Source organism: Mandrillus leucophaeus, unplaced genomic scaffold, assembly GCF_000951045.1.
Source record: "Mandrillus leucophaeus isolate KB7577 unplaced genomic scaffold, Mleu.le_1.0 Scaffold765, whole genome shotgun sequence".
Lineage (NCBI taxonomy): Eukaryota > Metazoa > Chordata > Mammalia > Primates > Cercopithecidae > Mandrillus > Mandrillus leucophaeus.
The window spans coordinates 298200-314391 of record NW_012108308.1 but is presented as its reverse complement, the minus strand read 5'-3'; the positions used below and the strand labels follow the sequence as shown (position 1 = coordinate 314391).

At 55.0% G+C, this 16192-nt stretch overlaps 1 protein-coding gene across 1 annotated transcript in view; it reads right to left on the bottom strand.

The window, feature by feature from the left end:
* EPHA8 (EPH receptor A8) overlaps positions 1-14057 on the bottom strand; it is a 35065-nt gene extending 21008 nt beyond the window's left edge. The window contains exons 1-3 of the mRNA XM_011966590.1: positions 13982-14057; positions 10664-10728; positions 3579-4242 (exon numbers count right to left, since the gene is read on the bottom strand). Of these exons, the coding sequence (XP_011821980.1) occupies positions 3579-4242; positions 10664-10728; positions 13982-14057 (805 nt within the window). The remainder of the gene's footprint in view (positions 1-3578; positions 4243-10663; positions 10729-13981) is intronic.
* Positions 14058-16192: the final 2135 nt, after the last annotated feature.

Genomic DNA, 16192 nt, shown 5'->3' with positions numbered 1-16192 from the left:
TTTTTCTTATCTGTAAAATGGGACTATAATACTTAGCTTAGAGGACTGTTGTAAGGATAGGAAACTGCTAAGTCCCCAGAGGCAGGGACTCCCCGTACCTGTATCACCAATGCCGGGACACAGTAGATGCTCAGCAGAATGGATAACTGTATAACATCAAAGACGAAAAATCATCACTAAGGTCCTTCATTATTCCCATCAGAATGAGGGGATGTTTGGAGCAGCTCTGGCGGGCAAAGCAGCCAGGGAGATGCTAAAAGCCTGTATCTGGCTCAGAGCAATACAGACCTGTCTTCAGGCTCCAGCTCCAGCTCTCACCAGCTGTGAGGCCTAAGCAGGTGACACTACCTCTTACACCTCAGCTTCCCCATCTGTAAAATGGAATTGTGATACCTGCCTTGCTGCAATGAGCAAATGAGCTGCTATGTGATGCACCCCACTATAAGCTGTGAAGGCAATAGGGGTGTTGGTTGTTTTTCTTCCCCAGTGCAAAGCTGAGCCATACGGGGCTGTCTGTGACAGTAACCATGAGAGGCTTGTGGCCTGGGGAGCCTGGCAAATCAGGCTGCAGAGGGCAGAACAAATTCAGAAATGGGCAAACGCCACAGAAGGTGCTTTGGGGTTTAGAGCTCAGGACAGGAGAAGACTCAGAAATTGGGGATGTGAAACAAAATTTCTTAAGAAAACCAGATAGTGGGTTGGAGGCGGTGGCTCACACCTGTAATCCCAGCGCTTTGGGAGGCCGAGGCAGGCGGATCACTTGAGGTCAGGAGTTTGAGATCAGCCTGGCCAACATGGTGAAACCCCGTCTTTACTAAAAATACAAAAATAAGTTGGGCTTGGTGGTGGGTGCCTGTAATACTGGCTACTCGGGAGGCTGAGGCAGGAGAATTGTTTGAACCCGGGAGGCGGAGGTTGCAGAGAGTTGAGGTCACACCATTGCACTTCCGGCCTGGGCAACAAAAGTGAAAACTCCATCTCCAAAAAAAAAAGGCAGGGAGGGAGGGAGAGAGGGAGGAAGGAAGGAAGGAGAAAGAAAGAAAAGAAAGAAAAAAGAAATAAAAGAAGAAAAGAAAGAAAGAGAGAACCATCGAGCCTCTGGGAAGGGCTGGAAAGGGCCTGGTGGCTGCAGGGAAGATCCTGGCCCCAGAGATCTCTGGGCAAGATGGCTCCTAAATGGAGCCAGCTGGATTCCATCCCCACCTGTTATTACCTGAGGCTGTCAGCCTATGTCATGCCCAGTCCTGTTAGTGCTTAGGGGCCTTTCCTGCCTGCCTGCTGGGGGCAGAGGGATGGGTGATGAGGACTAAAGATCCCTCTCACTGTGGTCCCAGGGCCTGTGTAGTAGCAGCAAAAGGCTAGGAGCATATTCCCAGCGGCTGACAAGGGCCCCGTTCCAGTTGTCACTAAGGGTATCTGGGGACAGGCTCTTGTCTCTCTGATCCCTGCATAGGAACATCCCCCTCCCTTTTACCTCCTCTGTCTCCTCTTTTGAGATCCAACGATCTCAAAAGCCAGGCTTTGCTGTGCCCCGGGAGCTGAGCCACTATGTGCCCAGCCACTGGTGAGACCAAAGAAAACAACAGAGAGAAGCTGAGCCAAGACCAGGAGCAGCTGGGCACCTGCTGTTTGTCCACACAAGCTTGCTTAGTGTTCCCTGCTCTTGGGGTGCCCAGCTGAACAGACTCCCCCACATGCACACACACGTGCACACACACATGCACACACACGCACACATGCACACATACACTCATGCACACATGCACACATACACCCACACGCACGTGTGCACACATGCACACACTCATGCACACATGCATGCATACACTCAAGCGCACATGCACACACATGCATACATACACTCACGCACATATGCACACACATACACACTGATGCACACATGCACACACATGCACTCATGCATACACTCACATGCACACACACACTCATGCACACGTGTGCACACATGCACAAAGTCACACATTACTCATGCACACATGCACACACACATACAATCACGCACACATGCACACATACACTCGCACATACACACACACATGCACACAAACTCATGCACACATGCACACAAACATGCACACACACATGCACACACACATGCACACACACATGCACACACATGCACACAGTCATGCACATGCACACACACTGCACAAATATGTGCACACACTGCACACATATGCACACACACGTGCACACGCACACATACACTCATGCACACGCACACAGGCATACATACACTCACGCGTGTACACACACACGTGCACATACACTCACGCGCACATGCGCACATACACTCACGCGCACATGCACACACTCAAGGGCCATCGTGCACATATGCACACACACACATAGACACACACATGCACAGATACCCTTGCACACATGCACACATACACTCGCACACACATGCACACACGCACACGTACACTCATGCTCACAGGAACACATACACTCATGCACACATGCATACACACACGTGCACACACATGCATGCATACACTCATGCACAAATGTACACACATGCATACATACACTCACGCACACATGCACACACACATGCATACACATTTGTGCACACGTACACACGTGTACATACACTCACGTACACATGCACACACGTACCCACACATGCATATGCACACTTGCACACACGCATACATACACTCACACCACCTGGGCCTAGGCTCCCCCGTCTGCATGCCCTGCTCCTGGTCCGACGCAGGAACCCAGCAGCACACCTATGGGTACAGGTGCCACCCTAAGTCATGGCCCAGGGGCTCTCTGCTCACTGTCTTCCTCCACAAGGCCCTTGCCTGTCTTCTAGCACAGGTCGCTGATAAGCTCCCCCTGAACAGAAGCAGCCTTTTCAGGGCCCCAGGGACAGGCCCAACCCAGACTGTACTCCCCGGGTGCCCCTGGCTTTATACCCCTCACTGTGCTCATTCACCCAGGGCCTGGGTCCCACTTCCCTCTACTCTACAGGTTAGAAGTTCAGTGGTTTCGAGCACCAGCTCTGGAACCAGACTTCTGAGTTGAAATCCCAGCTCTGCCATCCCCAGCTGCATGACCTTGGGCAAGTTGCTTTGCCTCTCTGTGTCTCAGTCTCCTCATCTATAAAACCAGGACAATAGCAGTTCCTATGTCATAACGCAGTGGCCAGGATTCAATGAGTTAACACTCGCAAAGTGCTTAGAACTATGTCTGACCTGAGTTAGCCCACGGTATCGTTCCCTAATCCGAGTAGGAATCCCATAGCATACCCAATTGCACAGGTGCCTTTAGCTGGTACCCCCGACAGAAGGCACCGCCTGGCTGAAGTCTGTTTCCCTCCCTCTCCCCTCCCCCTTCTTGCTTCCACGTCCTTCCCCAACACACGGACACAGGTGGCCTGGCATATTTGCTGATGTAGGAACACTGGAGGTTTATCCATCTTCCCAGGGGCTGTGTGGGCCACCCAGGTGCCTGTGGGCTCTAACGTCCCCCCTCACACCCTGGCAGCCCTGCCCAGACCAAGTGCCGCTGCCGGCTGACCCATGCCCAGGCCATGGCGCGCTCACCCACACAGGCATCCCGCCGCTCCTCGTAGCCGGCACTGCACACACATTTGCCGATGGGCACCAGCCACTCGCCCTCCGCACTGCAGTACATCTTGGGCGTGTCCCGCTCCTCCGAGTGCCGCACGCACTGGCCCCGCACCTCCACCAGTGAGGAAGAGTCAGCCCCCGTCACTGCCTCCGAGAAGGCAGCCAGATTGCGCACCATGGCGGGGCACTTCTTATAGTAGATGCGGAGAGAGAGGATGGCCAGGCAGGCACCGATGTCCTGGAAGGCCAGGTAGAAGCCGCGCTTGCTGAGGGGACCCACACCGCGCACCTCCGTGTTGAGCTTGAGACGCCGCACACCAAGGTCGGCACCTGTGAAGCTCTCGTCGGCCGCAATGGTGTCGATTTTGAGGAACTGGCTTTCTTGTGTGCTGGCCCCCAGGTCGCGGTCCGACTCCAGGTAGTAGAGGTTGAAGGTCTCCTTGCAGGTGCCCAGCACGCCGGGCATGCTGTTGCAGTCGCGCAGGGTAAACTTGATCTCGGCATAGACGCGCCGGGCGCCGTCGCGGGGGACCCAGCTCGTGCGCAGCCAGTTGTTCTGGTTGGGGCTCATGACATTGCACACCTGGTACGTGTGGATGGGCTGGAAGGACTCGTCCACCTCGTTGATGGAGTCCCACTGTGGGCAGAGAGAACACAGCCACTGAAGCACAGCCAGCGCCTCACCTTCTTTTGCCAGTGACCCTGTGTTTTGTGCTGGGGACGCTGGGAAAAAAAAGACAAAGGAGCTGGCCTGCTGGTGGACTGTCATAGCTACCAGATGCCAGGCCCTCTGAAGACGTGATCTCGCAGAGGGCCACAATCTTCAGGGGAAGTGTTATTTACTAACTCTTGAGATGAGGAAGTAGAAGCTCTGACCTGTGAGCCACATGTGTGAGGTCATGTCATTATCGAGCAACGGCTGGACGGGAATCGGGCCTGCCTGATGCCAAAGCTCTGCCCTCATTTCTCTATGGCTCCTCCTATCTTTCTTAGAGTGGGAGGACTTGCCTGGTGAAGTCAGTAAGTCCAATTTCCATATCAGTTGCCAGAGGGATCTTTCTAATATACGAACCAGATTATGCCTTGTCCCCACCTCAAATCCTTCAGCAGCCTCTCCTGCACTGCTGCTTATTGAGTGACTGCCTGATCCACAGACTCCCTCCACCCTGCTCTTCTTGCTGTTTCCCTGGGCTGGCCTGGGTCCCACTCAAGGGAATCCCAGGATGTGAGAAAGTTGAGTGTAATTGCTTCTGTGCTGCCTGCTGGCTGGGCATCAGTGATTTCAAAATAAACCAGACACTCTCAACAAACTGAAAAGGTAACCCATGAAATGGGGGAAGCTATATGCAAATCATGTAGCTGATAAGGGATTAATATCCAGAATACATAAAGAATTCCCACAACTCAACAACAACAGAAAAGAAACAGTCTGATTAGAAAATGGGCAAAGGACGTGGACAGACATTTCTCTAAAGAAAATATTCAGATGGCCAAATGAAAAGATGCTCAACATCGCTAATCATTAGGGAAATACAAACCAAAACCACAATGAGATACCACTTCATACACATTAGGATGACTGTTATAAAAAATAATAATAATAAGGCTGGATACGGTGGCTCACACCTATAATCCCAGCACCCTGGGAGGCCGAAGCAGGTGGATCACCTGAAGTCAGGAGTTCAAGACCAGCCTGGCCAACATGGAGAAACTCCATCTCTACTAAAAGTACAAAAATTAGCCAGATGCAGTGGCGCGTGCCTATAATCCCAGCTACTCGGGAGGCTGCGGCAGGAGATTCACTTTAACCTGGAAGACGGGTTGCAGTGAGCCAAGATCGCACCACTGTACTCGAGCCTGGGCAACAGAGCGAGACTCCCTCTCAAAAAAAAAAAAAGATAATAATAAGTGTTGGCAAGGATGTGGAGAAATTAGAACCATGTGCATTACGGGTGGGACTGTAAAATAGTGCAGCTGCTGTGGAAAACAGTATGGCAGCTTCTCAAAGTGTTTAAAATAGAATTACCATATGATCTGGCAATCCCATTTCTGGGTATATATCCCAAAGAATTGAAAGCAGGGTCTCAAAAAGATATTTGTACACCCCTATTCATAGCGGCATTATTCACAATAGCCAAAATGTGGAAGGAACCCAAGCGTACGTCAATGAACCAGTAGATAAGCAAAATGTGGTATATACCTATCACAGAGTATTAGCCTTGAAAGGGAAGGAAATTCTGATACACCTTAAAGACATGCCAAATGAAATAAGCTAGAAACAAAGAACAAATATCATTAGGATTCCACGTCTATGCAGTACCTAGTCAGATTGAGAGAGACAGAAAGTAGAACGCTGGCTGCCAGGGGCTGGCAGGGAGGGGGCAGTGACTGTTTAAGTGTGCGGAGTTTCCATTTTGCAGGATGAAAGGAGTCCTGGCAGTGGCGGTGGTGATGGCCACACAGCAATGTGAATGCACTACATATCACCGAGCTGTGCATTTAAAAAGGGTTAACACGGTAAACTTTACATTATGTGTATTTCATCAGAATAAGCAAGCAAGAAAGAAAGATACCACAAACACTCCTTGTCCCAAGTGCCCCGGGTCCACCAGACCAGGCAGTGCCGGGTGATAAGCCAAGGGAATTCAGGTGGGTAAGACTCCCAGGCCCCTCCCCAGCCCTGCTGGGTGTGGGCATCTGTAGTTTACCTGTCAACCTGGCACTGCAATGAAGCAGCACCCTCTTGCAAGGGTGGAGGTCTACAGAAGACAGGGAAGGGGACAGCCCTAACTTCCTCAGTTGCTGAGCACCAGCTGGCCAGGAGCAGTCCTTGTTGAGCTGACTTCAGGGACTCATGAGGGCTCCAAGGAGGAGCTGGAGGACGAGGACAGAGGAAGGGTTGGTCTCTGGGCCCCTGTCCTGGTTCCTTCACACATGCAACACCTTGACCTTCTTCAATTGTCCTTGAACGAGAGAGCCTACTGCTTAAAGGGGGAGGGGGGCTTCATGACCAGATGCTCTGAGAACCTGTGGAGTTCTGGGCTTATTCCACAAGTGCTAGAGAGAAGGTCATGGGCATCTCAAGTCTTTTCCTGCCCATCCCAAGCCCCTCCATCTAGTCTCGTCTTGATCCTCAGTGCCCACAGCTGTAAAATGGGACTCAAGTAGGCCCCACTTCAGCTAGGTTTGAGAGGATGCAGTGGGAAACTTTCTGCAAAGTGCTTAGCTCAGGCCTGGCACAGGAAGGCACTTGACGAATGGCCCGAATATGATACTGAACTGGCAGCATCTTCACAGCCCACCGCACCTGCCTCCAGGGACCATGTGGGAAGATTTCCTGTTTCCAAAGGGGTCCCAGGAAGTGCAAGCCTCACCTGAAAGAGTTTATGCTTCCAAGTCTCCCCAACCCAAGAAGGACCCCTGCTCCACACCCCGCTCTGCTGTCAGAGGCTCCAGGCAGCACAGCATCACATCTGGGGTTAAAGTCATTGTCACAATTAATGGAGCACCAAAGAGCCAGCCAGCTGCTCCCTGTCTGTTTCCTGCCAGGGACCCGGATAAATTAATCGGCTCAATCTGAGTCTACTACAGCTGCCCCACCGGGGCCAATGGTCTGGCCTAGCCCTGCCAACCCCCAGGAGCTGCTGCAGATGCCCAGAGTGGCACAGACTCCGGGAGGTCTGGTGCAAGGGCAGAATCAGCACTGTTCTCTGCCTGGGGCACCCCCACCCCATGCTGGGTGCCACTCCCATCTCCACTGCTTCTCAAGCCCAAAAACTGACTCTGGCACACTGGTCCCCCAACTCTGTCCTCCTCCCAGATCAGAATGCAGTGAACCAGCTGTGCAGCGCTTGCTGAGGCACATCCCTTCTCTGAGGCTTGGGCTTCTCTTCTGTAAAATAGGGTAGCGAATGCCTGCTCCTTCTGTCTACTCCAGGGGGTGCAATGGAAATTAACCTGCCCGGTTACCTAAAGCAGCATTTGTTAGTCCATGTTAATTAGCCAGAGCAGGCGGAGCACGTCCCAGCCCCAGCGTGCGGAAGTTCCCGGGAGCAGAGGGAAGGACGCAGCCTGATGAAGAGCAGAGGGTCTGGGCCAGACCTCCCCGTCTTCGCAGAATTACTTCGCCTCTGAGAGCTTTCAGTTTCTCGTTGGTAAAACGGCCTTTTCATGTATCATCCCATTGGTGGCACTGCACGGAGCAGTTCTAAGATTGTCCCCATGTTATAAATGAGGAGGTGGAGACGAAGTAAGTGATCTGCCTGAATCACACTGACTACAGGAGGCGGAGCCCCCGTTCTTCAGGACCCAGCGCCCTGGCCCTTCAGGTTCTGCACCTGTCTGACAATCGTGTAACATTTCTGAGGCTGGAAACTGCCCTGGGTGACCCTTGTCCTCAAGCTACTGAATGGACTCCAGAGTCAGAGGGACGGATAGAACCTCAAGGACTATCTCCAGAGGTTCCCCCTCCCAGCTGGGCAGGAGAATCACCTGGAAAGCTGATTGTTTTTTATTTTTATTTTTTGAGACAAGATCTCTCTCTGTCACCCAGGCTGGAGTACAGTGACTCACTGGAGCCTCGACCTCCCAGGCTCAAGCAATCCTCCTACCTCAGCCTCCTGAGTAGCTGGGACCACAAGCGCACACCACCACACCCAACTAATTTTAATATCTTTGTACAGAAAGCATCTCACTATGTTGCCCAGGCTGGTCTCGAACTCCTGGTCGCAAGCAAGGCTCCTAAAATGCTACACTTACAGGTGTGGGCCACCATGCCTGGCTCCCTGGAAAGCTTATTAAACAGAAGATTCCCAGGCCCTTCCACAGACCTCCTGGATGTGGAACTCTGCAGGCTTCACCTGCTAGCCTGGCACAGGTTCAAAGTCTAGAGTTTGGGAATCAGGCATGTCATTCCAGCCTTCCCTCCTCTCCGAGAAGCCCCAGTCTCCAGGCCCCCTGACGGTGGCAGGTGGTCCCTGGCTCAGCAGAGAGTGCAGGCTTGCCTCCCCATCTCATGAAACGGTCACAGAGTGGGCCTTACTGCCTGCAGTTCAAAGGTGGCATAAGGGACTCACCACAGGCTCTGGGCTCAGAGAGACCCAAGTTTAAGTCCCGGCTTGCGATCAGCTGGAACCTGCCTGATGATGGGCAAATTACTCCTCACTGCGCTGAGCCTCAGCTTCCTCACCTGTGAAGTGCAGCGGCTGCACCCACCTCAAGGATTGGTTGTGGGGAGTGATGAGATCATGCCTGTGACCTGCTCAGAGCTCAGTGAAGTTGCCTGATTTGTTCTAACTCGCGAATGCAATGCCAGAATGCTGAGCTATGCTTTATAGTGCCCTGCACGAAAACTCACCTGACACTGCCAGTGTGAGCGTCCAAAACACGAGGCCAGCCATGCTCCCCACCTGCCGAAAACCCTGACAATTCCTCGCTACCCTAAACACCAAGTCCGATGCTCTGGGCGGGATAAAGACACCCCGGAGCCAGCCAGGGCCCAGGCGTGCCCTCCTAGCTGCTGGGACTCAGGGGAATGCCAACTCAGCCAACCACCATGCAGTGAGGGAGGAACCAGGACCCGTCTCCTCACGGGTGGAACCCTGACACGCGGGCCAGCTCATGCACCAAAGCCTTCCACACCACACTCACGCGGGGAAGACAGCCACACCAAGGAGCGTTTTACAGAGCGGGGGACTGACACGCTGCGAGGTAAAGGGATACCCCCAAGCACCTGGCCTCTGTCCTCGGGCAGTGGTGCTGGCTCAGGTGATGAGGGCTTTCTCCAGGCTCAGGGACCTGGAGAGCCAGGGCCATGTGGCCCGCCCCCAGCTCCCGGGAGCCCGGTGCATGAGGGTTGATAACAGGCTCAGCTCACTGCTGCCTGGTGACCAGACCCCCAGAGAGAGAGGAGAGGGGCCATGTCTAGACTTCCAACCACAGGCCCCCCACAAAAGGCCCAGATGAAAACTCTACCCAAAGTCAAGAAAGGCCCTTCATAAGTGTTAACTGTTGGTGGCATTATCATCATCATTATTAATATTATTATCCCTCTGTCCTCACAGCCATAGAAGCTGAACGTGGACATGACAGAACTCAGGTATGCACCATGTGCTTGTGTCCGTGGCAGGGATGTGTGCATGTGTGTGTACGCGCACGCGTGTGTGTGCATGTGTGTGTTTCTGAGCACCCTGGTGAGAGGAAGTTCATGTGACGGTAACTGTGTGCGATAATACACGTGAGTAACAATGCTAAAGATCATTATAAAAGCCTACGTTCATTGAGGGTTCACCCTGTGCCAGACTCAGTGCCAAGACTGTGTCATCTGCTCTCGCCCTGCTGCAGACCTAGGAGGTCGTCACAGGCTTGTCCCTTTCTATAGATGGGGAAACTGAGACTCAGAGAGGTGAAGTGGTGACCCAAGGCCACCTGCTTGTCAAGGGCAGAGCCGGGATCTCACCAGGCTCGTGGGCTCACTCCTATTCTACTGCCCTGCCCCCGCAGGATTCAGAGAAGAGACGCAGAGGGACGGGGCAGTGCAGCCTGCTCACTGCAGCTCCTCCCCAGGAGGATGGAGGCACAGCCTGTGAGCACATTACCCACAGCAACATGAAGGCCGAGTCCAGAGTCACCATGGAGGCCTGGGAACCTGGCCACTTGGGGAGACAGACAAGCAGAGACTCCAGAGGTCGGAGGACTGGTGAGGCCAGGGCAGCTGGGAGGGAGGGAGCAACCCAGAAGGCAGGAAGGCCTGGCTGGCCTTCTTTAGTCCCGGCCTGGCACCTCATGAATCTGTAGGATGCAGCCATGGGGATCCCTGGATCTAGGGCCTCAGACTTGAAGAATCAGGGATCTGTTGCCAGGGTTGGTTCTGTAATCTCAAGGGTCTGTATGCACTAAACTGTTAAGAGATCAGCAGCACTAACTGCTGTGTGCCCTTGGGTAAGTCTCTTGACCTCTCTGGGCCTCTGCTTCCTTTTGATCGATCTCATGCAGACTCTGAGTGGCAGCCTCTCTCCGCTCACAGGGGGATGACATTGTCCCCACTGCCCGTCACTTACACCATGAGCCGGATACGTGAGCCAGCCCCAGTCCCCGTGGATGGTCGATGTGTCCAGCAAATTCACTGTAAAACAGGAGACAAGAGGGCATCAGGCCCCTGTAACCTCTCCCCAGCTCCTCAAGCGCAGCCTGACCCAGCTACACTGGTCCACGCTCAGCCCCCAGCACACAGCTCACATGGGTCCCTCTGCCTGAATGCCCTTTCTCTCTTCCCCTCTCCTTGAAGGCCCAGTTTAAGTTCTCTTCCCTGAAGCCTTCCTCTCACCCTCTTGGCCAAAAAGTAATATTCTGAACTCCCAGAGCACAAGCTGTTCCAAGTGCCAGACATCCTTGGTTGCTGGCACAGTGGGATAGTTAAGAGGTGGGCTCGAGGCTGGCAGGCCTCAAAATCCCAGCTGTGCCACTTAGGAGCTGTGTGTCCCTGGGCAAGTCCCCTCACCTCCCTGAGCCTCCGCTTCCTCCTCTGTAAAATGGGGTAATAATGATTTCGGTCCCACAGGGCTTTTGTGATGATGACCTGACCCTTGTCTCCTGTAGGAGCCATGATGGCATTCAAGGTCCATGCTGCAAAGTCATTCCTCCCATCGGAGGACTGGCCCCAGCTTAATAATTACCCTGTTCCCCCAGCATGGTGCCTGGCATCTAGCATGTCCTCTGTGCACATCTGGTGTGGCGGGGCTTGGGGGGTAAGAGCTGCCTCTTAGTGAGCACCTATGTGCCAATATCTGCAAGGGGAGCTTGAGATGCCTCATCTGCGCCCCCGCACAACAACCTGAGAGGCGGCCATTATTATCTCCATTTTACAGATAAAAGAACCGAACCTCAGGGAGGTCCGGGAATGTGCCCAGAGCCCCACAGGTGTAGCTGGCAGGGCTGGCATTCGGAGCACCTGCTTTAGCAACTGCAGGCCATCACCATCCCTGGATGCTCAGGCCCGAGAAGCAGAACCTCTGGGTAGTCTCCACGGCGGGAAAGAAGCACTGGCCCAAAGGGCAAGTCACTCTAAGTCAGGCCCTCTGCAAAGGAGAGGCTGCAAGCTCAACACGGTAGGGAAAAGAGCCCATCTTGGGGGTCAGACATTCCTGGGCCCACGTCTCAAGGCAGCTACTTATTAGCAGGTGACCCTCAATTTTCGCATCTGTAAAATGGGTTCATAGTACCTAAGGGTGGGATGAAGGTCAGGAAAGTATGTAAAGCCTGGAGCCAGGGCTGGTCCTTAACAACACTAGTTTCCCTTCTCTAAGTCCCTCGCCCCCCGCCTCTCTCCATGTCCCTTGTGTCACTCCCTCATTTAAGGTGATACAGATGCATTATGCTGTTTAGAAATCAGGGCTCAGGCTTCAGCTGTCTCTAACTGCTGTGTGTCCTTGGTCAAGTCCTTTCACCTCGCTGCTTCCTTTTGGCTAGCTGGTGATTGCTGTATGAGAGGCTCTTGGCTCCAGAGTCCCACAGCTTTCCCTTTCACTCTGCTTTCCATGAACCTCCTCTCCCAGCCAACAGCCATGGGCTTTTAACCACCCCAGTCAGCGGGCTTGGGCCGGTGACGGGGGTTAAAGATGGAGCCCTCCTGGAACTTTCCCGCAGGCGGCTGGGTGTCTTTCTGCCTGAGATTTGCATAGCTCTAAGCCTGCCCCTCAAAGACGGGGACAAGTGTCCTCAGGAAATGCTGGAGTGAAGATGCTCTTATTTGCTGATTTTCTCCTGCCTCTCACCCTCCCCACCCCACCGTCAGGGACCCTGGAGGAGGCCGGCTGGAGTGGGGCTGGCAGAACTAGGGAGGGGTTCTCCGTGCTCCTCCCTGCATTTCCCCCTGGGTCCCCAGGGGCCACCTGGGATCAGGGGACAGAGCGAATGTCCGCAGAGGGACGTCCCCCTCCCCAAGCCGGCCCCACACCAGGGGCAGAGGCAGAGAGAAGGCTTCCAGCCTCCCTCCCTCCCTCCCTCTCAGGCAATGTGGAGAAAACTGGGTCAGGCAAGCTCTCTCCTCCTGCTGGCTGGTGGGAGGGGGAGCGGGCCGCACTGCAGCTTCCCCCAGACCAGCAAAGCCGAGTTTGGGGACACAGTGAGGGAAGGACACATATGGGCCCCCCTCGCCCCACCCCGCATCCCGGACACAGGTCTCGGGGTGACTGGGCCCCTTCCGTGACCTGGCCTGGATGCAGCCCAGACTTGCCCCTACCCTGGAGCCACCCGAGTGGATATCCACCTCGTAGGATTCTCCCCCTGGAGCGTGCGGACTTCAGGGCCTGCACACACCGCTCTCCAGGCCCTGCTCTCCCCGGGGAAGCCCCACCTTATCTGCAGCTGATTCTTGATCAACCAGCCAGGGGAATCAGATAATCCAAAGATAAGTCAAAAGTCGATTCTATCAGACTCAGGAAGGGCTATAGGATTCCAGGGCTGTTTGTTCCAATTCATTCCAGACCCTTCTCTGTCCCTCCCCTCCCTCCTCTTCCTCTGTCTCCATCTCCACCTTCCCCATCCATGTCCCCTTGAATGGATGAAAACGCAGAGTGTCCCTCGAAGGAAGCCCCAAGTCCATAGGAGGTTTGATCAGGGCTGAAGAGAACGCCAGCATTAGGCCCACCCAGCCTGGGCCTGGGTCCCCTTGGGAATTCAGACCCTCTGGTCACCGCAGGGGGCCTCTCTCCTGCCTCTTGCGCTGCCGGACTATGAAGCCAGCTCTCCCCTGTGGGCCCATCTCCCCGCTTACAAACCGGGGGATTGGACTCCATGGTCTCCCAGGGCCCTTCAGTGAAGCGAAGCGCTTAACCCCTCTGCCTCAGTTTCCTTATCTGAAAGATGTCCATAGGCATCCCTCCTAGGCCTATCTGCCCGGGCTGTTCTGGGGGGATCAAACGGGTCCCTCTCCTGCTCTGGGAAACACAGATAACTCCTAAGCCGCTCCTGTTGGACTGTAGAAGGCATTATGCGATTTCTTTTTTTCTCCAGCACCGTCGCCTTCCCCCATTCCATTTCGCTGAGACTAATACTTAAATTGATTTACATTCCCTGAGGACACAGCGCATGATGGTGAGGCTGGAGAATTCGGGGTGGCCAGGGGATGTCAGCCAGGATTCTGAATGCCTTGGAGATCACCTCAAAGTGGAGGATAAACCGCACCAGAGAGCAATAAGCGGCCTTGGGCCTGGCAGGGGTCGGGGGGCATCTCTGCAGGTGCGGGGCCCTTCCCAGGCCCACGGTGCCCCAGCAAAGGCTCTGAGAGTGGCCTGGTATAGGGGTATTTGGCCAGGCTAAGGTCCTGTCACCTTTGCTAGACCCAGCTGGGAGCAGAGCCCCCGTTCCCGAGTTCCAACAGTCTCCTCGGCTGGCACTGGTTGTTCTAGACCAGCCCAGGGACAGTGCTGGAGAGGACTCCCAGATGCGCCACATGGAACTCAGGTCCTAGGTCTCCACCCCATGGCTGTCTGACTCGCGTGGGTAACCTGTGCCTGGCTGTGGGTACCTGGCTGCATTGATCGGAGAGGGCGTGGACTCTCGCCCTTGGGCTATGCCTCCCTTCACCCGGGACACAGACTTCCCCACCTGCCTCTCTCTCTAGACCCTGCCTCTTCCTCAGCTGCTGGCCCCTACCCGCTGCACAGGTCCCCTCCCCAGACCCATGGTTTCTCTTTGGCACATGAGCCTGGTCCAAGCCCCCTCTTTGAGGGGCTCTGGGGCTACCAGCCTGTGATTCCAGAGGGTGATGGCTCCTCCCCAGAGAAGAGAGTTGAGGCAGGGGGTTGGGGGTGCACCACCCGACTCCCAGTGCCTCGATGGAGGGCTCCTCAGACCCTGCTGGGCAAACAAACTGCCCACTTCCCTCCACCCACCCTCAGAAAGCTGTCTTCTCAGGCGCAGCTCCCAGGGCCCCAAGGCCTCTTAGATTCCAACCCTGCCCCCTTTCCTACTCCCCAGCACCCCCCAACCCCAGACCTCTCCCAGTGCCTGGGAACCTGCGTGTTGTTACATCCACCTGGCCCTGCTCTGCCAGCATCTCACCTCTCGCCACCCTGCCATGCCCCTCCTCCATGCTGGGTCCTGGGCTCACGGGAGACTATGATTTTATCTGTGTCTGTGTGTGTTTGTTGGTGCACATGCATTTCCATGGGCATGAATGCAAGCGACGGGCTCCTTACATATGTGGTGTGATGTATATATGTAGACACAGAGTTGCATATTTGCATGTGCATGCATCTGTACGTGCATGTACATGTGTGTTTGTGCTCATGTGTACTGGCTTCATTTCTGTGTGTGTAGCTGTGGATGTTATGTGGGGTGGGGAGACTGACCACACACGTGAGTCTCTACAGGCCTGAGTCACAAGTGTGAATCCCAAGTAGCCTGTGTGTGTGCTTGTGCGCAGGGTGGGACCTCGGTGAGCTGTGCGTGAAGGGCAGATCTGTGGTCTGTCTGGGCGTGGAAGAGCAGCACCGGCTCTGGAGTTTGCTCACACCTGGAAGTTCATCCTGGCAGGGTGAGGACCCAGCTCTGGTCCCTGGACATCATCAGCCCAGGAGCCTGCACAGAGACGCTCTGGCTTCCTTGGGGCAGAGCTGTGGGAACAGAGGAGGGCCAGGGCAGGGATTGGGGTGTGGGGAGTGGGACCCAGGGAAACCTCCTGAGCTGGATGGAGCTGGGGTCTCCAGGGAGCTAAGGGGTGTGTGGATGGGAGGCTTGGGTGCTCCCTCTCAGCCTTTCTTGTGCCCCTACCACCAGAAGTCATTTCCCAGACCTTTTTGGTCCCAACGACTCAGTGCACCTTCCCACCCCAATCCTTCCTCCCACACGGGGCTCCAGAGTGACCCTGCCATCCCAGCCTTCTCTGACAAGACTTTGCTCTCTGGGGCCTGCCTACCTCCGTCTCTCTGTGGCCTCCCCATCCCCCAGCCTTCTCCTCCCCAAGCCGCTCCCGCTGCCCACGAAGCTGCCTCTTCTCCAGTTGGAACTTCCCTGCCCTCGCTTCTTCTCCCCAGCCCATCACCAGACTGTGGCCCTCGGGTCCTGACCCCTCTCCCAGACTCTCATTCCCCGCCCCTCCTTCCTGCCTCCCCTCAAAGCCCGTCCTGCTCTCCAGGGTCCCGTTTCTCAGCGCCTGGCTCCTGTCTCTCAATGCCGTCCCCACCCCCTTTTCCTTCCGACCTCTGAACCTCCTCTCCCATTCTCCTGTCTCTCCATCCCTAGTGCCTACCCCCACGTCCTCTGTCCCCAACCCTCTTCCTTGCCCTATCTCACTGTACTCTTTCCTCCTTACCTCTTCTCTTGTCTTCTGTCCAGTCCTGTCCCCTTGTCCCCGGCCCTCAGTTTTCTGTCCCCAGCTGCACATCCCTCAGTCCTGTCTCCTGTCCTTTCCCACTGTCCCCCAGTCCCCGGTACCTGTCCCTCTTCCTCAAGCTGGCGAGTTCCCATCTCCACCGCTCTGTCCCTTAATCCCGGGTCTCTTCCGCGGTGCCACCCCTGCCCCCCGGGCCGAGGGATCCCAGCCGCCTTGGAGCTCAGGGTCGATGCAAAGGAAGTTGAGCCGCAGG